Source organism: Oncorhynchus masou, chromosome 24 (assembly GCF_036934945.1).
Source record: "Oncorhynchus masou masou isolate Uvic2021 chromosome 24, UVic_Omas_1.1, whole genome shotgun sequence".
Lineage (NCBI taxonomy): Eukaryota > Metazoa > Chordata > Actinopteri > Salmoniformes > Salmonidae > Oncorhynchus > Oncorhynchus masou.
This window is the reverse complement of record NC_088235.1, coordinates 25,696,604-25,722,097: the sequence shown is the minus strand read 5'-3', so window position 1 is coordinate 25,722,097 and position 25,494 is coordinate 25,696,604. Positions and strand designations below refer to the sequence as shown.

The following is a 25,494-nucleotide window of genomic DNA, read 5'->3' as shown; positions in this document are numbered from 1 at the left end:
AAACCAAGTCTAGATTTAACTATATCCTGCAGCTTTGATATGTGCTGAGAGAAGGACAGTGTCTAGCCATACTCCCAAATACTTGTATGAGGAGACAACCTCAAGCTCTAAACCCTCAGAGGTAGTAATAACACCTGTGGGAAGAGGGGCATTCTTCTTACCGAGCTGTTCAGGACAAGGCAAAGAAAGCTTGTTGGGCACTAAGAAAGCTTTGTTGTAGAGCGTTTAACACAAAATCCAGGGATGGGCCAGCTGAGTATAAGACTACCATCTGCATATAAATGGATGAGAGAATATATATGATATATTCTATATTATGAACTGGGTGGTTTGAGCCCTGAATGTTGATTGGCTGACAGCTGTGGTATATCAGACCGTATACCATGGGTATGACAATACATTTATTTTTACTGCTATAATTACGTTGGTAACCAGTTTATAATAGCAATTTAATTGTACCTTTATTTAACCAGGCAAGTCAGTTAAGAACACATTCTTATTTTCAATGACAGCCTGGGAACAGTGGGTTAACTGCCTGTTCAGGGGCAGAACGACAGATTTGTACCTTGTCAGCTCGGGGGTTTGAACTTGCAACCTTCCAGTTACTAGTCCAACTCTCTAAACACTATGCTACACTGCCGCCCCTAACCACTAGGCAACTCGGGAGTTTGGGGTATCTGGCCAATATACCACGGCTAAGGGCTGTATCCAGGCACTCTGCGATGCGTTGTGCATAAGAACATCCCTTATCCATGGTATATTGGCCATAATACCACAACCCCTCGTGCCTCATTGCTTAATTAATGATATGTTCTATATGGGACAGTATGTTCTATATGATATTTTAAGAGAGAGAAAGAGAAAGAGAGAAAGGTGTCCTGGAGGACTTGGTAACAGTACAAGACAAATCTACCCTGTGGACAAAATGTGTGTGTATGCCTACGTGTGTTCCTCCCTACCTGTTCTTTGGCTTTGGACACCCAGGTCTGGAACAGCAGATCCAATCTGGACTTGTGGTACTTCCTGGTGGTCTTCACCGCTATGAAAATGTCTTTCAGCTCCAGAGGGTTCCTGGGCCGAGACCCTCCAGCCCCCGTCACACCCCCAGTTCTGTGGAGGAAGTCCCCCTCTGACCCTGTCTGAGAGTCTATATGCTTCCCAGCGCCCTGGGTGTCAGCTCGACGAGCTGTATACACCCAGTCCCCATCCACAGACCTCTTGGTCTCTCTGGGTGTACTCTGTCCCATAGAGTCACCATCAATTACATTACGCCCCACTGTCACTTTCCCCATATCTGTCTGGAGAGGAACCACCAGACGTCCAGGGTGCCGGGCAGGCTTGTTGTGGGCCCGAGGCCGGGGAAGGTCCCCCTGATGCTGTGAGGGCTGGAGGGTGGGAATGAGGAGCAACAGGGCACAGAGAGCCAGGGAGAACAGGAAGCAGAGCTTGCTGACACCCATTGAGGAAACATGCATCCTGATTGGCCACTGGAGGGGCCTGTCAGCCGCCAGCACCAGCTCTGCTCCCCACACCGCCGTGTCCCATCTTTATGACCTCACATGGGAACCTGAAGAGACTTCGACACACAACATCATCATTATCAAGGCATTAGACTGATGATTCATAAAAATCGCCACCAGACAATTCACATTGACGACCCCCACCCCTCCGTACACTGCTGCTACTCGATGTTTGTTTGCTACCTATGCATAGTCACTTCGCCCCCACCTACATGTACAGATTACCTCAACTAGTCTGTACCCCTGCACACTGACTCGGTACTGGTGCCCCCTGTATATAGCCTCGTTATTCTTATTCTGTTACTTTTTGTTATAGCCTACTTGGTAAATATTTATTTTTATTTTTGAACTGCACTGTTGGTTAAGGGCTTGTAAGTAAGCATTTCACTGTAAAGTCTACACTTGTTGTATTCGGCGCATATGGCAAATGAAGGTTGATTTGATTTGATCATAAAATGACAGTGACACACTTGAGAACATAATCTAGCTGGAAACTGGCTCCTGCACTGAGTTTACTGTAGCCTGGGTGACAGACAGGCCAGACTGTTTCTATGTAAAAAGGACCAGGTTTTCGCTGTACAACTGTAGAAATATTCTGTCCATCTCAAATGGTAGAAACTCTCTCTTCTGTCTGACGACTAACTTTTGCTGAATTGGCAAAGACAGGCATGTAGAGTCTGGAAGTTCTCCTCTTGGCACATCATCACTCACGCCCTGCAATTTGTCAGTCTATAAGTGTCACATTAAATAGCAAGACTTACCTTCAGTGTGTGAGCAATTTCCTGTTTGCTGCTATTTTCAGAGGGAATGATACTTCAACTGGTAACAGATGTCTGTTGTAGGAAGCAGAGGGATGAAATCCAACCCTTTTTTTCTTTACTAAAATTAGCCTCCTTAGAGAAATATGAGCTCTTAGCACATATAGATATGTGGATATTGCATGAAGGAGAAAAAATGGTTTATGAATTAGATATGAATCATTTACAGGATGGATGTAAATAAATAATCCTAATGCATCAAATTAATGTTAATCCCAAACTAGGCAAGTTATCTAAAACAGTCAAAAATAGAAATCGTTTTTTTCCTCTGAAGATTATGCATCGTAAATCTGGCAGATTGGGGCACTGCCAATAGAAACAGGTCTGACTGCTGTGGGCTTGGTGATTTAAAAAATGTATGAAAGCAAAAACAATGCGATTTAGCAACATTATCGGCTCTTAAAAAGTCAATTTAAAGTTTAAAAGGATGTTTAGGAGTGGTTTTGTGTCCATGTCGTGCATGTAGGCTGTCCTACGGTAAACAAGAGAGGCAAGAGTCTATGGTCTAATAAATTATTTTGAATTAGGCTACATTATATGAAAATGTAGCACTTCCTAATCGATCTTGTGGCAATAATGTACAATAACCCTAATTATGCCGATTTACTTAAAACACGTATTATGTGATGAAGAAAATAGCTACATTGTAGGCCTAATAACTTACTTACATGGAAAGAAAATAAACCACATGGCTGTGGATTTACATCTTGTACATTTTCTAAAACAAAACACCAGGGAACTGGTCACCAATACTGAATTAAGTGAGCAGAATCTGACCAAAGAAGAGATAAAGGTTTCCGGGCGCTTTTAATCCTATTCAACGATCGTGTCTTTTTTGTCTCATCGTCTTGATTTTGATTCGATCGGTCTCAAACTTTAACCATCGCTTTCAGCAGCTCGCTTATACGACCGCGATTCAAAGTAGCCAAGCTGTGCACTCCGCGAGTCAAATGCAAGTGAATTAAACAACATCATGTGTTTCCATTGCGATTATAAACGGCTTATGTTTCTCCGATTCCTCTCAAACCACCTACTATTAACTTCCTCTCCAAAATAAAATCATCTGAAACTGAGCGCCCTCTGGCTGGTGATGCTGACCTGGCCCTTGCTACAATATGTAACTTTTTGGGAGAATCGAATACATTCACATAGAAATATAAGTTATAGATATTTCATTCATATTGAAAGCAAGTATACGCAGCGGTAGTTCTGTTCTGTGTGTGCTACTTCTATGCTTCCCGTGCTGAAGTTTCGTTTTGCATCTTTTCCATTCGGTTTTACACGCCAGCTTCAAACAGATGAATATACAATATTATTGGTTATGGAAATATACATTCCACAGCGGTTTAGATCGTACACTGATTCTCTATCCAATGATTGCTTGTTTTGTCACAAACTGAAATTAGGCGAAGCGAACTATCAGGATTTTTGCAACCAGGAAATGGCGGATCGATTTCCGCATAATGAATCTGTCCCTGTAGCATAGTAGCCTAGGGGTGTATTCATTACGCCAATTCTGTTGCAAAACTTTTCTTAAACGGAAGCAAACTGTTTGGACAAATGATTACACCCCAGGCTACAGCTAGGCTACCTATCAGTTTTCGACCATGTTTCATCTTTTTTTCGTCTGCATCCGACACATCTGGAGCGGAGCAGACGTCGTTACGTAACGATCCCTGCTGTGAACCCATGCGCCGGATGTGATAACCGCTGTTGATGCAGAACGACAAAAGATGCCTTTGCCTGTGCAAGTATTCAACTTTCAGGTAATTTATCATCGATTTTAATGCATTTTTACCCAGCAACGGTGTGGCGGGGATGCACGTGGAGAAGGCTGTGCCCGCGTTTACTTTGGAGCGAGGAAAATTCGATAAGCACGAGAGCCTCCTTGCAATGATCAATTGAGTAGCTAGTTAGGGCCGCTAGCTGTACTGGCAAGCTAGGCTAACTTTCGCAAGTTCATATAGCGTTATATTTCCATTCATTGTTATTCCATACCAACTAAGTGTTAGAATGATCTACTCGTTTTTGAGAAAGGTGCCTATGCATTTCAGGATGCTGTTCGCTGGTAATTTATGGCTTCAGTTCAGACACTTTTGACAGTCATGGGGTATTTAATTAGCTAGCTAAGTCAGCTAGTAGTTTAGCAAGCCCTTTTTTTAAATTTACATTGTTTCTCCAATGTAAATATCCAGTAGGACATGCGCGATCTGGCCACTGTGGGAGTGTAACGTTCGTGTATGACTGATTACCTTGTTAACCTGGTTGCAGACTAGGGCTGACCCCATTTAGTCGACTGGTCGATTGTTTGGTCGATCGTGATGTCCTTTAGTCAACTCGACATTTGGTCGAGCAGCAGCAACAAAAACAAACAAACAAAATATATATATATATATATATATATATATATATATATATATATATATATATACAGTACCAGTCAAAAGTTTGGACACACTTGCTCATTCCAGGGTTTTTCTTTATTTGTACTATTTTCTACATTGTAGAATAATAGTGAAGACATCACAACTATGAAATAACACATGGAATCATGTAGTAACCAAAAAAGTTAAACAAATCCAAATATATTTTATATTTGAGATTCTTCAAAGTAGCCACCCTTTGCCTTTGACAGCTTTGCACACTCTTGGGATCCTCTCAACCAGCTTCACCTGGAATGCTTTTCCAACAGTCTTGAAGGAGTTCCTACATATGCAGAGCACTTGTTGGCTGCTCTTCCTTCACTCTGCAGTCCAACTCATCCCAAACCATCTCAATTGGGTGATTGTGGAGGCCAGGTCATCTGATACAGCAATCCATCACGCTCCTTGATCAGCCTGGAGGTGTGTTTTGAGTCAGTCTTGTTGAAAAACAAATGATAGTCCCACTAAACGCAAACCAGCTGGGATGGCGTATTGCTGCAAAATGCTGTGGTAGCCATGCTGGTTAAATATGCCTTGAATTTTAAATAAATCACAGACAGTGTTACCAGCAAAGCACCATCACACTTCCTCCTCCGTGCTTCACGGTGGGAATTACACATGCGGCGATCATCCGTTCACCTACTCTGCGTCTTACAAAGACATGGCGGTTGGAACCAAAATTCTCAAATTTAGACTAATCAGACAAAAGGACAGATTTCCACCGGTCTAATGTCCATTGCTCATGTTTCTTGCCCCAAACAAGTCTCTTCTTCTTATTGGTGTCCTTTAGTAGTGGTCTTTGCAGCAATTTGACCATGAAGGCCTGATTCATGCAGTCCTCTGAACAAACAGTTGATGTTGAGATGCCTGTTAAACTCTGTAGCATTTATTTGGGCTGCAATCTGAGGTGTAGTTAACTCTAATGAACTTATCTTCTGCAGCAGAGGTAACTCTGGGTTCTTCCTTTCCTGTGGCGGTCCTCTTGCGAGCCAGTTTCTTCATAGTGCTTGATGGTTTTTGCAAAATTTTCCCCATGGACTGACCTTCATGTCTTAAAGTAATGATACAATGTAATTTTTATTTGCTTGTTTGAGCTGTTCTTGTCATAATATGGACTTGGGCTTTCTTCTGTATACCACCCCTACCCTGTCACAACACAACTGATTGGCTCAAACGTATTAAGAAGGAAAGAAATTCCACAAATGTAATTTTACCAAGGCACACCTGTTAACTGACTACCTGGTTGAGAGAATGCCAAGAGTGGGCAAAGCTGTCATCAAGGCAAAGGGTGGCTACTTTGAAGAATCTCAAATATAATATATATTTTGATTTGTTTAACACTTTTTTTGGTTACTACATGATTCCATGTGGTATATCATAGTTTTGGTGACTTCATTATTCTACAGTGTAGAAAAATGTAAAAAAAATAAAGAAAAACCCTTGTCCAAACTTTTCACTGGTACTGTATGTGTACAGAAATAAGACCGATCCTGCTTCTGTTGCCTGTTTGAGTGTTTGTTTAATAGCCTACTTATTCTGTGAGCACCAAGCCTGACTCAATGACATGTTAAGTAAACAAGTTCCCAAATTTTGTGAAATCTTTGCTTTGCTGTAATAAAGGCTTTTCACTTTTCTCTGGTATTATTTATAATTGACTTAGTGTTTACACTGTTCCAAATGGTCGGAAAAATAATGCAAGTAGTAACACGCCTTTTACTTGTCCTCTTATTGTCATTTATATTATCATAATTTCTAATAAGTAATATCATTAGTAGGCTTAATATAGCAGCCTTGTATAACGACCATCAAGCTGTAGGCCAAAGAGTACATCCTGTTTAGTCTTAATACTGTAACTTACTTAGGCCTGTATTTCAATACTTTATATAGGCTACTGTATCATTTATTCATTCATGTCATCACACAGCATACGAGTCATTCATGATTTGAAATGCAATCAAGCATTCTAGTTTTAAAATAAAGCAAGCCTTGAATAATTAGCTTAAACAATAAACTGTTCCATTTTGGAAATTGCATTCATGAATGAATGTGACTGTTTTTAGTCTCTGCTGTAATAAAGGCTTTATAAAAAATGTTATGCTTATAACTTGTTTTGTTTACATTGTTCCAAACGGTCAGAAAAATGATATTGTAATCTAACCGCACCTGTTTGGAGCACCACATTGGAACACATAATATGTGCCTGCTCCTGACCTTGAATTTTTTGATCTCCAGTATTTTCCACAACTAGTGAAATTTATTCCACACATCTGACTTCCCCATTTACCTCATTAGCAACCAGTAAACACACCCCTGTTTCAAGTTTGTCTTGTCCTCTGCGTCCATTTTGCTGTTCCGAGTTTGTTATAACCAATTTATTGATGAGATTCTGATGGGCTTTAGGTCAGGCCCTATTGGTCACATCCATGCGATGCATACATGTGTCACGTAATGAGAGCAAAAGTTGAAGGAATATGGAACGTTTTTCCTAAACAAATTGGATTTCAGTAACAGAACTTTTCAGTCAAATGGCTGTAATTATGTTGCGGCTTCAGCAACACGGACAGCACAATAAACACTGGTGGTGATTGCACAGCAGGGAGGAAAGAGTGACAACAGGTGCTAGTCACACAGTCACTCGCTGTCTTTAAAAAAAAAACAGAGCAGCAAGTCTGAGCCCAGAAGGCCACAATCAAATCACTTGCTTATCGGACTCCCTCTAGGTCAACCAATATTTTGTTTAGCCGGGCACAGCCCTATTGCAGTCAATATTCCCCTCGTTGATTGTTCCACACTGTTATATGACACTTTTCAGTGTATGTCCTCTCTTCTTCAGGGGGTTGTGGAGCCCATGCAGATAGATGCTGACCCACAAGAGGACCAGCACAATGCACCAGATGTCAACTATGTGGTGGAAAACCCCACACTGGTATGAATCTATCCAGGGTTTCCCCATACTAATATTGTAAAAGCCCACTTGTTTCCTGTGGACTGGACTCCAATACAACACAAATTACACGTTTCTACTGAGATCAAATGAATCTATAGAGTCGGTATGTGTAATATTAAGTGAAAAATCTCACTCACTGAGGTGTGTGTGTGTCTGTCTTTCTCTCTCTAGGACCTGGAGCAGTATGCGTCCAGCTACAGTGGTCTGATGCGCATTGAGAGGCTGCAGTTCATCGCAGAGCACTGTCCCCAGCTCCGCGCCGAGGCCCTGAAGATGGCCCTGTCCTTCATCCACAGGACCTTCAACGTTGACGTGTACGAGGAGATCCACCGCAAACTCACAGAGGCCACCAGGTACGTGTAGCTGTTGCTCGGGGCTAGCTTAGCCTGTTGTTGGAAAGTGTCTTCAGTTGTTTTCGTTGAGTGTTTGATTCATTTGAGGTGTGTGTGTGTGTTCAGAGAGGTCCAGGTGGCTACAGATGCCGTTGTGGAGGGCGGGGCAGTCGATCCCCCTCCTCTAGACACAGCGTGGGCCGAGTCGACCAGGAAAAAAGCCCTGCTCAAACTGGAGAAACTGGATACTGACCTGAAGAACTACAAAGGCAACTCCATCAAAGAGAGCATCAGGTGGATTGGAGAAGCTACGATTGTTAGCACCAAGTAGATAATAAACCCGATTTGAATAATCCTCACCTCCAAGAGGATCGGCCTGAGTAAGGTGCTGGATTGATTTCTAAATATTGATCACTTAGAAGTAATCACTGAGTAGTTGACAAGTAGTACTAGTTTTTAATGTAAGGTAATTTGCAATGAAAAGTTGTAAAGTTCATTTGTCGATCAGTCATTCTGCATAGTGTTTTGTTCAGGCCAAAGGGGGAGAAACAGACATTTTCCGTTCCTGCCTATATTTGACATTTCAGTCATTTTGCATATGCTCTAATCCAGAGTGATTTACAGGAGCAATTAGGGTTAAGTGCTACGTTCGAGTGCACATCGACAGATTTTCCACCTAGTTGGTTACTGGCCCGACGCCCTTAACAGCTAGGCTACCTTCCACCCCTCTGGTATTGACCCGAACCCTCTCCATACTATTTATTTTCACTTCAGGCGGGGTCATGATGATCTTGGGGACCACTACTTGGACTGCGGTGACCTCAGCAACGCCCTCAAGTGCTACTCCAGAGCCCGAGACTACTGCACTAGCGCCAAGCATGTCATAAACATGTGTCTTAATGTCATCAAGGTATGTCACCATTATAGTTAGTGGTCAATGTTGTGATGTATTATTTTTTGTCCAGAGAGCAGAAGGGATATTTTGTTTAAGGGCGCCAATAGAGACGGCAGCCGAGCTTCTAGCCCCAATGCAATTTCTTTTACAAGCATTTCGCTACACATTTCGCTGCAATAACATCTGCTAACCACTGTATGTGACCAATAAGATTTTATATTCCTCTCTCTCTCATTCTCTCTCCCTCACTCGCTTGAACTCTTGTTTTCTCTGTGATCTGATTAACTCCACTGACAAACACTAGAGGGCAGTCTTGAAATTTGTGTCCTGTAGGCTTTCTTACTGAAATGTGTGTTTTCATCTATCAGGTTAGCGTCTACCTCCAGAACTGGTCCCACGTCCTTAGTTATGTGAGCAAAGCTGAATCCACTCCAGAGATAGCAGAGGTAAGTTATTGGTTCCACTGAGAGAGAAAGCTTAAGTCTTCTACTGTCTACTAAAAGACAAACCCAGAAGTGTTCTTCTTTACTGATCTTTGTTATTTTTGTTTCAGCAACGAGGGGAGAGAGATTGCCAGAGTCAGTCAGTCCTCACCAAATTAAAATGTGCTGCAGGTAATTCACTCTTTGTTGTGCTACAAAGAGATGTACAGAGCAAGGAGGGTTAGTGTATACTATTGAATAAGCTATATTCAGTGGATAGGACAAACATCCATGCCTCCTGCCAAAGCTCTTAGGCCTACGTGTGCACACAGTGCCTTATGCTCATGGCACAGGATATGTGATTTATGACATCATGCTTGTGACACGATGCTATTTAGAAATATTGTTGTTAATTTAAAAGACGGGTTGTTTTTATTTAATTTGATTAATGAACTTATTAGAAAGATTTACCATCCATGGGTTTATGGTGAGAACATACATGGCTCAAATGCAATGCTATTTCTGAAGAAGTGCAAATGTGATCGCCAAGATGGTTCCATGATGTTTATAAAACATGACATTTATAGCAGTGTAATGGTGAGTGGATATTCCCCCACCCTCTGTGTATTTGCTCTTTATCCAGCTCCTGTGAAAAGTTTGGCTGTGCATAAAACCCTTCATAGTCTGCCTTTATGGTGTCTAAATACAGAGTTCAGGCATTACCTTTTTAAAACAAGTTAAATATTTATTAGAATTTGATTATAATTGTACACTCTTTTTTTTAGGCCTTATCAATAGCCTAGTGAATTTAATCTTACTTATTGACTATGTTTGCCATGTCCAGACTACAATTTACAACAAGCCTAGCCCTTATATTACTGTGAATGCAATTAGAACAATGTTGACTGCAAACATGTTCAAAATATATTGCAAATATGGGGCAGGCTATTTAATGGACTAACATTTGAATTGGAGTTGATAACAACGCAATGCATAAGACTGTAAATGCACAACTTGAAGCAACCACATATTTAGCCATGGAGCACTTTCTGATTGGCCACTGAGGGGCCAAACCTCGACACACCTACAACAACTTGTTTATTCATCAAAACCCAGTCCTTTCGCACCACCGCCAGCTTACCTGCCCAGAATTCCAGTTGCAAAAATAGCAAAAATATTTGGGTATCTGTATTTCACATTTCTGACAACTTTTACTCTTACTTTACTACATTCTTAAGTAAAATAATGTACTTTTTACTCCATACATTTTCTCTGACACCCAAAAGTACTCATTACATTTTTAATGCTTAGCAGGATAGAAGTGTCCAATTCACATACTTATCAAGAGAACATCCCTGCCCATCCCTACTGCCTCTGATCTGGTGGACTCACTAAATACAAATGTTTCATTTGTAAATTATGTCTGACATTTGGAATGTGCCCTGGCTATCTGTAAATGTAAAACAAAAACTAAAAATTGTGCCTACTGATTTTCTTAATATAAGGAATTTGAAATGATTCGTATTTTACTTTAATACTTAAGTATATTTTAGCAATTACATTTACTTTTGATACTTAAGTATATTTAAAACCAAATATGTTTATACTTTTACTCAATTAGTATTTTACTGGGTGACATTTACTTGAGTAATTTTGTATTCAGGTGTCTTTGCTTTTACTCAAGTATGACAATTGGGTACTTTTTCCACCACTGACCAAGTCCGATCCTAAGCTATTATGTCAACATTAAAATGCTATTATTTAAAAGCCCAATGCAACCATTTGTATATCAAATCATTTTTAGATAACAATTAAATACCTTACTGTAATAGTTTTCCATTTAAAATTGACAAAAATCGCTTGTTAGCAAATAAAAAAGATTTCCCAGGCAAGAATTTTGCTAGGACTGCCTGGGAGTTGTCTGAGGTAGGGAAGGGAACTTATACTAGGTGTTATTGGGAGAGAGCTCTTCATACATATATTTCTTTTGAACTCTTTGTTTATTTGTATTTATTTTTTATTACATTTCCAAATGACAATAATAGCAAATAAAAATAGGATATCACTACAAGTATATATTTTTCATAAACATACAATAACATTAAAATAAAGCAAATAAATAAAAATCACTACGCGTTTCAAAAGTTAAAGTACCTCAAATAAAATAAATATAATCAAGTCAGGGAATACAGTGGTATACACCTATGATAGAGTTGTAAGAATACGTAGATGTTTTGTTGTTATTGACTTAATTCTAGAGATTTTACTAAATATTTGATTTCAAGTAAAAATATATTGCATTTTGGGACAGATTTCAAATGTTTGTTTTTGTGTATGTAAAATTTACCAGAGAGAATGAAGAACATAATGACGAATTGAGTACCTTTATTGTCATTTGAATAATAACACATTACAAATTCTATTTATTAATCAATTTACCGCCTGGTGGTGACACCAGGCAAGCCGAAACTCCCACCCATGCAAACAGGCTGAAATAACACTGATCTAATCTTTTAACACTTTTTAAAGTGTTAGTTTCATCAGCTGTTGCGCAATTTTATACAACACACAGGAAAAACTGGGCCTTTAACACAATAGAATACTTATTTAATATGCCTTAATTTTAGGTCCTAGTTTTACCCTAATAAAGTGGGCTGAAACTAATATCTTACAGGACACAGCATGCCTGCAAGTCACATTATGCTGGTTTGCAAATTGATGTGTAATTCCTATTGAAATCCAGCCAGTGTGGGGATATCCAAACTTTGGCAAAAATCACCCACAACCTGCATTCGCAATGACTGCCAGGGTTGGCTAAGACTAAGATTTGAGACTACCTAAAGCATCTAAACTGGAGCAACCATTTCAGTAGTAAGTACTATATTGGATTAGTTTAGAAATATATGTCCATTTATATTTGAGTAGCATAAGATTAATTACTCAATCAATGTGCACAAACATAGATATTGAAACAAGCAATTTGAAAAAATCTGCCTGCAAAAGAGCATACTGGGAAATATGACAATGATGCGTGTGGTTTTGATTCAACTAGTATTAACAACAAAACTGGGGTTATTTTACACCAATGAGTGTTCATTTAACACACTGAAAAATCAACACGTAGGTAACAATGGCCAATTTGCTGTGTACAACGGTTGAAGTCGGAAATGTACATACACTTAGGCTGGAGTCATTAAAACTCGTTTTTCAACCACACCACACATTTCTTGTGAACAAACTATAGTTTTTGCAAATCGGTTCGGACATCTACTTTGTGCATGACACAAGTAATTTTTCCAAAGATTGTTTACAGACAGATTATTTCACTTGTAATTCACTGTATTACAATTCCAGTGGGTCAGAAGTTTACATACACTAAGTTGACTGTGCCTTTAAACAGCTTGGAAAATTCCAGAAGAAGATGTCATGGCTTTAGAAGCTTCTGACAAGATAATTTACATAATTTGAGTCAATTGGAGGTGTACCTGTGGATGTATTTCAAGGCCTACCTTCAAACTCAGTGCCTCTTTGCTTGACATCATGGGAAAATCAAAAGAAATCAGCCAAGACCTCAGAAAAAAATATTGTAGACCTCCACATGTCTGGTTCATCCTTGGGAGCAATTTCCAAATGCCTGAAGGTACCACACTCATCTGTACAAACAATAGTACGCAAGTATAAACACCATGGGACCACGCAGCCGTCATAGCACTCAGGAAGGAGATGCATTCTGTCTCTTAGCGCTGAACATACTTTGGTGCAAAAAGTGCAAATCAATCCCATAACAACAGCAAAGGACCTTGTGAAGATGCTGGAGGAAACGGGTACAAAAGTATCTATATCCACAGTAAACCGAGTCCTATATCGACATAACCTGAACGGCCACTACGCAAGAAAGAAGTCACTGCTCCAAAACAGCCATAAAAAAGCCAGACTACGGCTTGCAACTGCACATGGGGACAAAGATGGTACTTTTTGGAGAAATATCCTCTGGTCTGATGAAACAAAAATAGAACTGTTTGGCCGTAATGACCATTGTTATGTTTGGAGGAAAAAGGGGGAGGCTTGCAAGCCAAAGAACACCATCCCAATTGTGAAGCACGGAGGTGGCAGCATCATGTTGTGGGGGTGCTTTGCTGCAGAAGGAACTGAAGCACTTCACAAAATAGATGGCATCATGAGGTAGGAAAATGATGTTGCGTCAATATATCTACATCTTAAGACATCAATCAGGAAGTTAAAGCTTGGTCACAAATGGGTCTTCCAAATGGACAATGACTCCAAGCATACTTCCAAAGTTGTGGCAAAACGGCTTAATCTTGGCGCACCCATCCCGTTAGCGGGATCATTTTCGTCAACATCCGTTGAATTGCAGAGCGCCAAATTCAAATTAAATTACTAAAAAGATTTAATTTTCATAAAATCACAAGTGCAATATAGCAAAACACAGTTTAGCTTGTTGTTAATCCACCTGGCGTGTCAGATTTCAAAAAGCTTTTCGGAGAAAGCTATCCAAGCGTTTGTTAGGACATCTCTCTCAGCAGACAAACATTACAAACAGCTAGCAGCAAAGTAGATTGGTCACGAAAGTCAGAAAAGCAATCGAATGAATCTCTTGCCTTTGATGATCTTCGGATGTTTGCACTCACAAGACTCCCAGTTACACAATAAATGTTATTTTTGTTCCATAAAGATACTTTTTAAATCCAAAAACCTTATTTTGGTTGGCGCGTTATGTTCAGAAATCCACAGGCTCGAGCGGTCACGATGGGGCAGATGACAATTCCAAATAGTATCCCTAAAGTTTGTAGAAACATGTCAAACGTTTTTTTTTAATAATCCTCAGGTTGGTTTTACAATAAATAATTGATAATATTTTGACCGTAGCTTTTTCAATAGGAGTGAGAGAGAAAATGTCTGCTCCAAGCTGGTCACGCATGCAAAACTCTGTTGGCACCCAGACATCCAATGACGGGATGTGATCTTTCTCGCTCATTTTTCAGAATAAAAGCCTGAAACTATGTCTAAAGACTGTTCATACCATGTTGAAGCCATAGGAAAAGGAATCTGGTTGATATCCCTTTAATTGGAGGGAAGGCATGCAATGGAACAGAGGTTTCATCCTGGTTAGATTTTCCTCAGGTTTTCGCCTGCAATATCAGTTCTGTTATACTCACAGACAATATTTTGACAGTTTTGGAAACGTTAGAGTGTTTTCTATCCTAATCTGACAATTATATGTATATTCTAGATTCTGGGCCTGAGAAATAGGCAGTTTCATTTGGGTACGTTTTTCATCCAAACATCAAAATACTGCCCCCTACACTCAAGAGGTTAAGGACAACAAAGTCAAGGTATTGGAGTGGCCATCACAAAGACCTGACCTCAAAAATGGAAAATATGTGGGCAGAACTGAAAAAGCATGTGTGAGCAAGGAGGCCTACAAACTGACTCAGTTATAACCAGCTCTGTCAGGAGGAATGGGCCAAAATTCACCCAACTTATTGTGGGAAGCTTGTGGAAGGCTACTTGAAATGTTTGACCCAAGTTAAACTATTTAAAGGCAATGCTACCCAATACTAACTGAGTGTATGTAAACTTCTGACCCACTGGGAATGTGATGAGACATAAAAGCTGAAATAATTATTATTCCTACATTTCACATTCTTAAAATAAAGTGGTGACCCTAACTGACCTAAGACAGGGAATTTTTAATAGGATTAAATGTCAGGAATTGTGAAAAACAGAGTTTTTAAATGTATTTGGCTAAGGTGTATGTTAACTTCCAACTTCAACTGGAAGTGTTTTCACCCGTTCTCTAGAAGGTATAAAAACACTAACAGATGCCAACCTTCAACAAACATGCTAACAACAGATGCCAACCTTTAAAGGGTGCAGACGCTCATGCTAATACTTTGTTTAAATGAAAATGGATTAGTTTTAAACCGACTAATCCATTGTGCTTTTACCGGGTTTTCTCCCCAGTTTAATTTGACCTCTCGTTGTTGTTCCTCCTCCCCGTCTGTCTGTGGTTCTGTCCCCCAGGCCTAGCAGAGCTGGCCTCCAGAAAGTACAAACAAGCAGCCAAGTGCTTCCTGCTGGCCTCCTTCGACCACTGTGACTTCGCTGAGGTTAGTCTGCCTGTCTGTGACTTCACTGAGGCCTGTCGGCTTGCCTGTCTGTCGGCTTGCCTGTCTGTCGGCTTGCCTGTCTGTCGGCTTGCCTGTCTGCCTGTCTTTCTGTCTGTGTAGTATCTTAAAGGTGAAGTCTGTGACTTCCCTGAGTTGCCTTTTTAAAAGTGAACTCTGTACTTTCGCAGTCCCCTGTGGCCAGAGAAAGTAAGAACATATTTTAAAAAACAAAATGTTGCTGTTGATGAATGGAGAGTTCTCCATAATGTGTTGTTTATCAACAATTGCTACTAGACAAATGCTAATTATTGTTTCTGTTGATGTACCAATGTCCTGTACTTCGTGGCGCTATTGATTGCGTGTGTGCGTGCGTCTCCAGCTCCTGTCCCCCAGTAATGTAGCTGTGTACGGAGGGATGTGTGCCCTCGCCACCTTTGACAGACAGGAGCTGCAGAAAAACGTCATCTCAAGCAGGTGTGTACGCCTGTGTTCTGCTGTATAAACTGTGTGTGTTCATGTATCGTAATTGAGATGTCCAACAGTTCACCGTCATTGATTCATGTCTTTGTTGTCCCAGCTCCTTTAAATTATTCCTAGAGTTGGAACCTCAGGTCCGTGACATCATCTTTAAGTTCTATGAGTCAAAGTACGCTTCCTGTCTCAAAATGCTGGACGAGATCAAGGTGAGATTGATGTAAGATCAGTAATCAATACTAATGATGCATTGGTGTGAATACCACAAAACAGGTAGAGTAGAATTTGGAAACGGGAATGAAACAAAGTAACTAAAGCAAGTAACATGATTTGATACGTTGAAAACAATGATGCATTTTCATTATGTTGATGATGATGTTGATAACACGTGTTTGAATGCTGACCTAAATTCAGACTGCCACCCTCTTTTCTCTCAGGATAACCTGCTGTTAGACATGTACCTGGCCCCCCACGTACAGACGCTCTACACACTGATCAGGAACAGAGCTCTCATACAGGTGAGACACATGAGACAGAAAACAAATTCTCCAGTACTCCATATAATACTGAACATCACCATTGGGTATTCTGTTGTCTTCCTTGACCACTCACAACTATGTTTGAGTTCTAATAATCAATTTGTCAATCAAGGGTTCCCTCATCGACTTAAATAATAGGCAATCATGCGTCTGGAGGGAAAGAATCAGATAGAAAACTTCTCTCTCTGTCATACTTATAGCGATCAAAACTACATTTAGCTGAGGATTCTGAATAACTCTGACCCCTAGCGGCAAACATCTACAGGGGATAAGTCCCAAACGGCACCCTATTCCCTATATGGTGCACTACTTTTGACCATAGCTCTAGGGTGTCAATTGGCTGCCACTTTGGACAACCAGGGTTAACTGGAACAGCAGGTAGTGGAAGGATAACCAGGGTTAAATAGACCAGCAGGTAGTGGAAGGATAACCAGGGTTAACTAGACCAGCAGGTAGTGGATGGACAAACAGGGTTAACTGGACCAGCAGGTAGTGGATGGACAACCAGGGTTAACTGGACCAGCAGGTAGTGGATGGACAACCAGGGTTAACTGGACCAGCAGGTAGTGGATGGACAACCAGGGTTAACTGGAACAGCAGGTAGTGGAAGGATAACCAGGGTTAACTAGACCAGCAGGTAGTGGAAGGATAACCAGGGTTAACTAGACCAGCAGGTAGTGGAAGGACAACCAGGGTTAACTAGACCAGCAGGTAGTGGAAGGACAACCAGGGTTAACTGGACCAGCAGGTAGTGGATGGACAACCAGGGTTAACTAGACCAGCAGGTAGTGGAAGGACAACCAGGGTTAACTAGACCAGCAGGTAGTGGATGGACAACCAGGGTTAACTAGACCAGCAGGTAGTGGATGGACAACCAGGGTTAACTGGACCAGCAGGTAGTGGATGGCACCAAAATGGTGGTTCTGCTAACGTTATTTAATCTATGCACTAAATTAGTTCTACTTAACATCTTGGTGTGCCTTTTCTGTTGTACCACAGTGGGATGAATGTGTGAGTTATGCTGGTGTAATGTTGTAAATATGTAGTCAAAAAATGAACATGAGACATTCAGCAGTTCCTGTCCCCTGCTCCCATGGCCAGTATTGCTGGGTGTGTTTGCAGGAAGGTCTGCTCTAATCTATACTGTTGTTTTGTTTAGGTGTAGTGGGTATAGTGGTGTGGGTGAGGGGCATGTGTGTGTGCCGACAGTATCTCTGTACTTTTCATGCGGGTGTGTGTGTGTGTGTCAGTACTTCAGCCCGTACGTGTCTGCAGACATGACTAAGATGTCCCAGTCCTTCAACACCACAGTGTTATCTCTGGAGGATGAACTGACCCAGCTCATACTGGAGGGACTGATCAACGCACGTATAGACTCTCACAGCAAGGTAACACACACACACGTATAGACTCTCACAGCAAGGTAACACACACGTATAGACTCTCACAGCAAGGTCACACACACACACACACACACACACACACACGTATAGACTCTCACAGCAAGGTAACACACACACATGTATAGACTCTCACAGCAAGGTAACACACACACACACACACACACGTATAGACACACACACACACGTACAGACTCTCACAGCAAGGTAACACACACACACACGTACAGACTCTCACAGCAAGGTAACACACACACACAAGTATAGACTCTCACAGCAAGGTAACACACACACACACACACACGTATAGACTCTCACAGCAAGGTAACACACACACACACGTATAGACTCTCACAGCAAGGTAACACACACACACACACGTATAGACTCTCACAGCAAGGTAACACACACACACAAGTATAGACTCTCACAGCAAGGTAACACACACACACAAGTATAGACTCTCACAGCAAGGTAACACACACACACACACACACACGTATAGACTCTCACAGCAAGGTAACACACACACAAGTATAGACTCTCACAGCAAGGTAACACACACACACACACACACGTATAGACTCTCACAGCAAGGTAACACACACACACACGTATAGACTCTCACAGCAAGGTAACACACACACACACACACACACACGTATAGACTCTCACAGCAAGTTAACACACACACACGTATAGACTCTCACAGCAAGGTAACACACACACACGTATAGTCTCTCACAGCAAGGTAACACACACACACGTATAGTCTCTCACAGCAAGGTAACACACACACACGTATAGACTCACAGCAAGGTAACACACGCACACGTATAGACTCACAGCAAGGTAACACACACACACGTATAGACTCTCACAGCAAGGTAACACACACACGTATAGACTCTCACAGCAAGGTAACACACACACACGTATAGACTCTCGCAGCAAGGTAACACACACACACGTATAGACTCTCGCAGCAAGGTAACACACACACGTATAGACTCTCGCAGCAAGGTAACACGCGCACACACGTATAGACTCTCACAGCAAGGGAACACGCGCACACACGTATAGACTCTCACAGCAAGGGAACACGCGCACACACGTATAGACTCTCACAGCAAGGGAACACACACACACACACATGTATAGACTCTCACAGCAAGGTAAAACACACACACATATAGACTCTCACAGCAAGGTAACACACACACACACACACATACACACACATGTATAGACTCTCACAGCAAGGTAACACACACACGTATAGACTCTCACAGCAAGGACACACACACAAGTATATACTCTCATAGCAAGGTAACGCACATACGTATAGACTCTCACAGCAAGGTAACACACACACACGTATAGACTCTCACAGCAAGGTAACCCACACTCAAGAGTCAAGACACATATCCACCCCCATCTCTCTCACACACACATGCACACAAAATGAGCTCAGATCACTCTTTCAAATGTCTTGTAATGCAAGACTTGTAATGCAACATGGTATATTGATTTGACAGTGATCCAAATGGTTTGTCACATCACTCTTATCCCCAGGATGTCTCTCTCCACCCTTCTCTCTTTGAGATGCCAAGCACGTTTCTCTACAGACAGATAATGAAGTGCTCTCTCTTTCCTCATCTTAGATCCTGTATGCGCGGGATGTCGATCAGCGGAGCCACACGTTTGAGAAGTCGATCCACATGGGCAAAGAGTTCCAGAGGCGAGCCAAAGCCATGATCCTACGAGCTGCCGTGCTGCGCAACCAGATACACGTCAAGGTACCGCTGTGCATGGGATCTCCCAGAAGTTTTATGGCAGCCTACTCTTTGCTCTTCTCCCTCTGGGATATGGACATCCCTCACAACAGCCTCAAACAGCCTCCCTTTCAGTGTACTATCTCTCTTCTTTCTGTCTCTTTCCCCTTTCCCATTTCTGCTTGTCTTCCTTTCATTTTCTCTCTCGTTGCCCTCTGGTCCACCCCGTCCTCTCTCCAGGCTGTCCTCCCCCTCTCCTCTCAGCCACCCAACACAGCTCATTTCCACACATCAGGGGTTTTAAAATAAAATACCTTAGATTCCGAGGAGTCTCTGTCCCTCTCCCTCCCCCTGTCGTCCCAAAAATTTGCACAAGTTATAGTGACCTTCCATCGAGGCTGCTAGCTAAATATGCTAACGAGCGTTTTGTAAACGGATCTGAAATCCTTATTGTAATTTCTGCTCGGCATCAGACTAATTTTGTGCTTCTGTTGCACTTCTCCACTCTGAGAATTCACAAACGGACATTCTATCAGCTGCCACCTGATGTACAGGATGAACAAGGGGTTAGTGCCATTTTCACTGCATAGGAACCATTTACCGGTGCTGCCTGTAAATAGCTTCGTTACTATTATTCTTATGTTACTTTTAATTATTACTTTTTATTTTAGTCTACTTGGTAAATGTTATCTTAACTCCTCTTGAACTGCGCTGTTGGTTAAGGGCTTGGAAGTAAGCATTTCACTGTAAAATCTACACTTGTTGTATTCGGTGCATGTGACAAATACAGTTTGATTTGGATTGCCTCAGATATATACTAAATTAAAGCAATGGCAAAAATGTAGGCTATTTTTCGGGGATAAACAATATTTATCTACTTAAATTGTAAATTATTAGGTGTATCACTTTGCGTCATCCTCAATTATGTAAATGCATAAAGTCCACTTGGCTGTATTGTTTTTAAATTGGCAAATACTTTTAATCAAATTAAAATCACAACAAATGTAAGGTGTTTATAGAAACAACAAAAACAGCTCTGAGTGGAGGCTAAACGCCAGAGATGCAAAAGCAGCCTGCCGAGGGCATAGCAGTCCACTGAATGGGGGCTACCCAGAGATGCAAAAGCAGCCTGCCGAGGGCATAGCAGTCCACTGAATGGGGGCTACCCAGAGATGCAAAACCAGCCTGCCGAGGGCATAGCAGTCAACTGAATGGGGGCTACCCAGAGATGCAAAAGCAGCCTGCCGAGGGCATAGCAGTCAACTGAATGGGGGCTACCCAGAGATGCAAAAGCAGCCTGCCGAGGGCATAGCAGTCAACTGAATGTGGGCTACCCAGAGATGCAAATCACGTCTTGAACGGCAAACTGCACTCACCCGCTGGCGGTAGGGATTTATAGCCTTGGGCATAGCAACAGCGGAAAATAGCAAGCGCGGGTTAACTTTTTAAAAATATATATCTGGGTAACTACACTGAACAAAAATAAAAGCGCCACATGTAAAGTGTTGGTCCCATGTTTTATGACCTGAAATAAAAGATCCCAGAAATGTTCCAGATGTACATAAACATTATTTTTCTTTACCTTTGTGCAGAAATGTGTTTGCATCCCTGTTTGTGAGCATTTCTCCTTGCCAAGATAATCCAACCACCTGACATTTGTGGCATATCAAGTAGCCGATTAAACAGCATGATCATTACACAGGTGCACCTAATTACTTTTATTTCAATTGACTGATTTCCTTATGAACTTTAACTCAGTAAAATCTTAGAAATTGTTGCATGTTGCGTTTTATTTTTGTTCAGTATATTTTCTGCCGAATGTGTTGCACTAATGTATTTTCTATGAAGGAAAACGCCCCTCATAACTCTATTTGAAAAAAACCAAGACTGACTTTCAATATAAAACGCGACCCCTGTCAATACACAGCCTGACTCATCTGCTCCTGCCTTCTCCCGTTGTGCCACTTACAAACACATGACTGGCTCATCTGCTCCTGCCTTCTCCCGTTGTGCCACTTACAAACACATGACTGGCTCATCTGCTCCCGCCTTCTCCCGTTGTGCCACTTACAAACACATGACTGGCTCATCTGCTCCTGCCTTCTCCCGTTGTGCCACTTACAAACACATGACTGGCTCATCTGCTCCTGCCTTCTCCCGTTGTGCCACTTACAAACACATGACTGGCTCATCTGCTCCTGCCTTCTCCCGTTGTGCCACTTACAAACACATGACTGGCTCATCTGCTCCTGCCTTCTCCCGTTGTGCCACTTACAAACACATGACTGGCTCATCTGCTCCTGCCTTCTCCCGTTGTGCCACTTACAAACACATGACTGGCTCATCTGCTCCTGCCTTCTCCCGTTGTGCCACTTACAAACACATGACTGGCTCATCTGCTCCTGCCTTCTCCCGTTGTGCCACTTACAAACACATGACTGGCTCATCTGCTCCTGCCTTCTCCCGTTGTGCCACTTACAAACACATGACTGGCTCATCTGCTCCTGCCTTCTCCCGTTGTGCCACTTACAAACACATGACTGGCTCATCTGCTCCTGCCTTCTCCCGTTGTGCCACTTACAAACACATGACTGGCTCATCTGCTCCTGCCTTCTCCCGTTGTGCCACTTACAAACACATGACTGGCTCATCTGCTCCTGCCTTCTCCCGTTGTGCCACTTACAAACACATGACTGGCTCATCTGCTCCTGCCTTCTCCCGTTGTGCCACTTACAAACACATGACTGGCTCAACTGTTCTGGGGAACTATGGAAAGCTTCATAATGTGACAGGTGAAATGAAGAACAGGATTTGCTTTATCTCCTAACGTATTGCCCAAGTTGATTGCAGGTATTTACTTAAAAAGTAGCTATTAATACAATTATTTTGGGGGGAAAACATCAAAGTTTCAGCAGTTTTGACGGTATTGAAAAACCATCCCGTGGCTATTTCCAAATACCCAAGCCTGATAACCATGGTAGCCAAAATAATGGCCTGCCCAGCATTTTTATACATGACCCTTAGCATGATGAGATGTTTATTACTTAACTCAGGAACAACACCTGTGTGGAAGCACCTGCTTTTCAATATACTTTGTATCCCTAATTTCCTCAAGTGTTTCTATTATTTTGGCAGTTAACTGTAGGTGTTCTTACGTCTGAAAACTGGTAAACACATCAGCATGCAGGATGAGAATTAAGATATCTTTTTCCCTACTTTGCTTATAGAGAACGTCCACCAGAACATCCACCACTCAACCTTGTTTTTCCCTCCTTCTCTCCCTCTCGATCTCCCTCCAGTCTCCTCCCAGAGAGGGAAGCCAAGGCGAACTTAACTCTGCCAACAGCCAATCACGAATGAGCACCAACATGTGAACATTCCCCTGAGACCTCTGTCTTACAGGAAGTTACCATGTCAGTGGGTTCCGCCAGGGGGACCTAGCACCCCTCCACCCCATCCCTCCATCTCTGAGGCTCATCCTCCGACTCAGTGCTGCATCTGCCTGCTGAAAGAAACATGCAAACTGAAACGTCAACTTTCATAGCTTGCAGCTCAAATGGCACCTTTATTCAATATATAGTGCACCATGTTTGGCCCATAGAGCTCTGGACAACCATAGTGCACTATATAGTGAATAAGGGTGCCATTTTGGACGCAGACGAGGACTTTGTTCATGTGAGAAGTGATTGTCTGTGTAGACTGAAGACTTGATGAGCAATCTGTGTGTTAATGTTATAGCGGGAAGGCTGTGTGTGTCTGTGTGTGGCGCTCTCTTCTTCGTAGTGTCCTCTTTTTGTCCTTTGTATGAGATGCACCTTTCTTCCCTCGCTTTCATTTGTCTTTCTGATGATGACAGACTTTGAATTCACCCACTGAAGATTAAACAGAACACACACATACCTAAGAGCCACTGTCCACAAGATCTGATTTTAAAATAAATATGTATGATAATCAGAAGCTTGGTCAGGACATTTTGTCGTCTTCTCTCAATATGTGTTTTTTACAAGTTGCACAATAAGCCGATTTCACACACACACACACACACACAGACTCCTCCTTAACATTGTTTATTTATGACCACTAAATCACAGAATGCTGATACTAATAAAACATTATTTTTGAGGAAGATTGCAATGACTTTCAATGTTATGATTTGATTAGTTTTATTCGGATCCCCATAGTCTTACTGGGGTCCGACATGTAAAGAAAAAGACATTACAGTCAAAAGACTTTACAATTTCCATACATTTTAAAAAGCATGAACATGTAGTGATTGTGCATCTATCAGTTGCCGGTGCTTAATTTGAGCCGGATCCCGCACTGTTTTGTTCTGGGACATATTTGGCTGGATCTGGTACCTCTTGGTTTGAAAAATAATTTAGACTTTCTGCAATGTAAAAATTCTAATAAAAGTGATCAAAGTTAATTTCGAGTAGCCTCTTTTTTAATTAGTTTTAAAAAATGCATATGAAAAAGTAGATTTTTCAGGCCGGGACTGCTATTTTAAGGCAGCGTTTCAAACTCAAAGTAGACAGCCATCGGCACTAAACCCTCAGCCCTTGAATGATGTTTTACATGGTCATATCTGAATGTATCTCAAATGTCCCTTACCCAAGCAAAGGAGAGCGACGATCACAGAGGAAACGTCCTTGGTGGAAATCTTTGAAGTTGAGCTTAAAAAACAACCAACCTAAAGCTATTAATGTAGCTAGCTAGCAATCCTGTCAGGTAGCTAGCTACAGTTACCCATATCTGGCTAGCTAGTTTTATAGTTTAGTCATTTATTCCAATACATTTCAGAATTCCAAAAAACATGTTTATGACCTAACCACATTTTATAGGCTCCTCACTATGAGACGAAGCCAATTTGCCAAAGCTAAAATCAATGTCTATATATATTTTTAATCAAGATAGTTTCATACTTTTTTTATAACATGCTAAATCGAGGGCCGAGGTATGGCGCCAAATACCTGCCAAAAGGTTGAACTTACAGTGGGGAGAACAAGTATTTGATACACTGCCGATTTTGCAGGTTTTCCTACTTACAAAGCATGTAGATGTCTGTAAAAATATTTTATCATAGGTACACTTCAACTGTGAGAGACGGAATCTAAAACAAAAATCCAGAAAATAACATTGATTTTTAAGTAATTCATTTGCATTTTATTGCATGACATAAGTATTTGATCACCTTACAACAATTAAGAATTCCGGCTCTCACAGACATGTTAGTTTTTCTTTAAGAAGCTCCCCTGTTCTCCACTCATTACCTGTATTAACTGCACCTGTTTGAACTTGTTACCTGTATAAAAGACACCTGTCCACACACTCAATCAAACAGACTCCAACCTCTCCACAATGGCCAACACCAGAGAGCTGTGTAAGGACATCAGGGATAAAACTGTAGACCTGCACAAGGTTGGGATGGGCTACAGGACAATAGGCAAGCAGCTTGGTGAGAAGGCAACAACTGTTGGCGCAATTATTAGAAAATGGAAGAAGTTCAAGATGACGGTCAATCACCCTCGGTCTGGGGCTCCATGCAAGATCTCACCCCGTGGGGTATCAATGATCATGAGGAAGATGAGGGATCAGCCCAGAACTACACGGCAGGACCTGGTCAATGACCTGAAGAGAGCTGGGACCACAGTCTCAAAGAAAACCATTAGTAACACACTACGCCGTCATGGATTAAAATCCTGCAGCGCACGCAAGGTCCCCCTGCTCAAGCCAGCGCATGTCCAGGCCCGTCTGAAGTTTACCAATGACCATCTGATTGATCCAGAGGAGGACTGGGAGAAGGTCATGTGGTCTGATG

At 41.7% G+C, this 25,494-nt stretch overlaps 2 protein-coding genes across 3 annotated transcripts in view; one reads left to right on the top strand and one right to left on the bottom strand.

The window, feature by feature from the left end:
* LOC135511932 (beta-1,3-N-acetylglucosaminyltransferase radical fringe-like) overlaps window positions 1-3,669 on the bottom strand; it is a 33,164-nt gene extending 29,495 nt beyond the window's left edge. Inside the window, exons 1-3 of one of the 2 annotated variants that reach the window (XM_064933461.1) lie at window positions 3,007-3,669; window positions 2,282-2,431; window positions 960-1,576 (exon numbers count right to left, since the gene is read on the bottom strand). In XM_064933461.1, coding sequence (XP_064789533.1) covers window positions 960-1,475 — 516 coding nt within the window. In that variant the 5' untranslated portion in view covers window positions 1,476-1,576; window positions 2,282-2,431; window positions 3,007-3,669. The remainder of the gene's footprint in view (window positions 1-959; window positions 1,577-2,281; window positions 2,432-3,006) is intronic. The other variant, XM_064933462.1, reaches the window with a different exon arrangement.
* Window positions 3,670-3,986: 317 nt separating this feature from the next.
* Window positions 3,987-24,102, top strand: LOC135511931 (COP9 signalosome complex subunit 1-like). The gene is made up of 14 exons (XM_064933460.1): window positions 3,987-4,104; window positions 7,595-7,687; window positions 7,880-8,061; window positions 8,167-8,334; window positions 8,815-8,950; window positions 9,304-9,381; window positions 9,489-9,549; window positions 15,403-15,488; window positions 15,868-15,962; window positions 16,066-16,171; window positions 16,400-16,480; window positions 17,752-17,889; window positions 19,566-19,700; window positions 22,976-24,102. The coding sequence occupies exons 1-14, from the start codon at window positions 4,072-4,074 to the stop codon at window positions 23,048-23,050; spliced, it is 1,467 nt and encodes a 488-aa protein (XP_064789532.1). The 5' UTR covers window positions 3,987-4,071; the 3' UTR covers window positions 23,051-24,102.
* The last annotated feature ends 1,392 nt before the right edge of the window (window positions 24,103-25,494 follow it).

Excerpts from the sequence above, each read along its gene's own strand:
- LOC135511931 (XM_064933460.1), top strand. The coding sequence starts at position 4,072 with ATGCCTTTGCCTGTGCAAGTATTCAACTTTCAG. Across the intron at positions 8,335-8,814 it reads TCCATCAAAGAGAGCATCAG|GCGGGGTCATGATGATCTTG; the intron begins GTGGATTGGAGA and ends TTTTCACTTCAG. Across the intron at positions 17,890-19,565 it reads GTATAGACTCTCACAGCAAG|ATCCTGTATGCGCGGGATGT; the intron begins GTAACACACACA and ends TCCTCATCTTAG.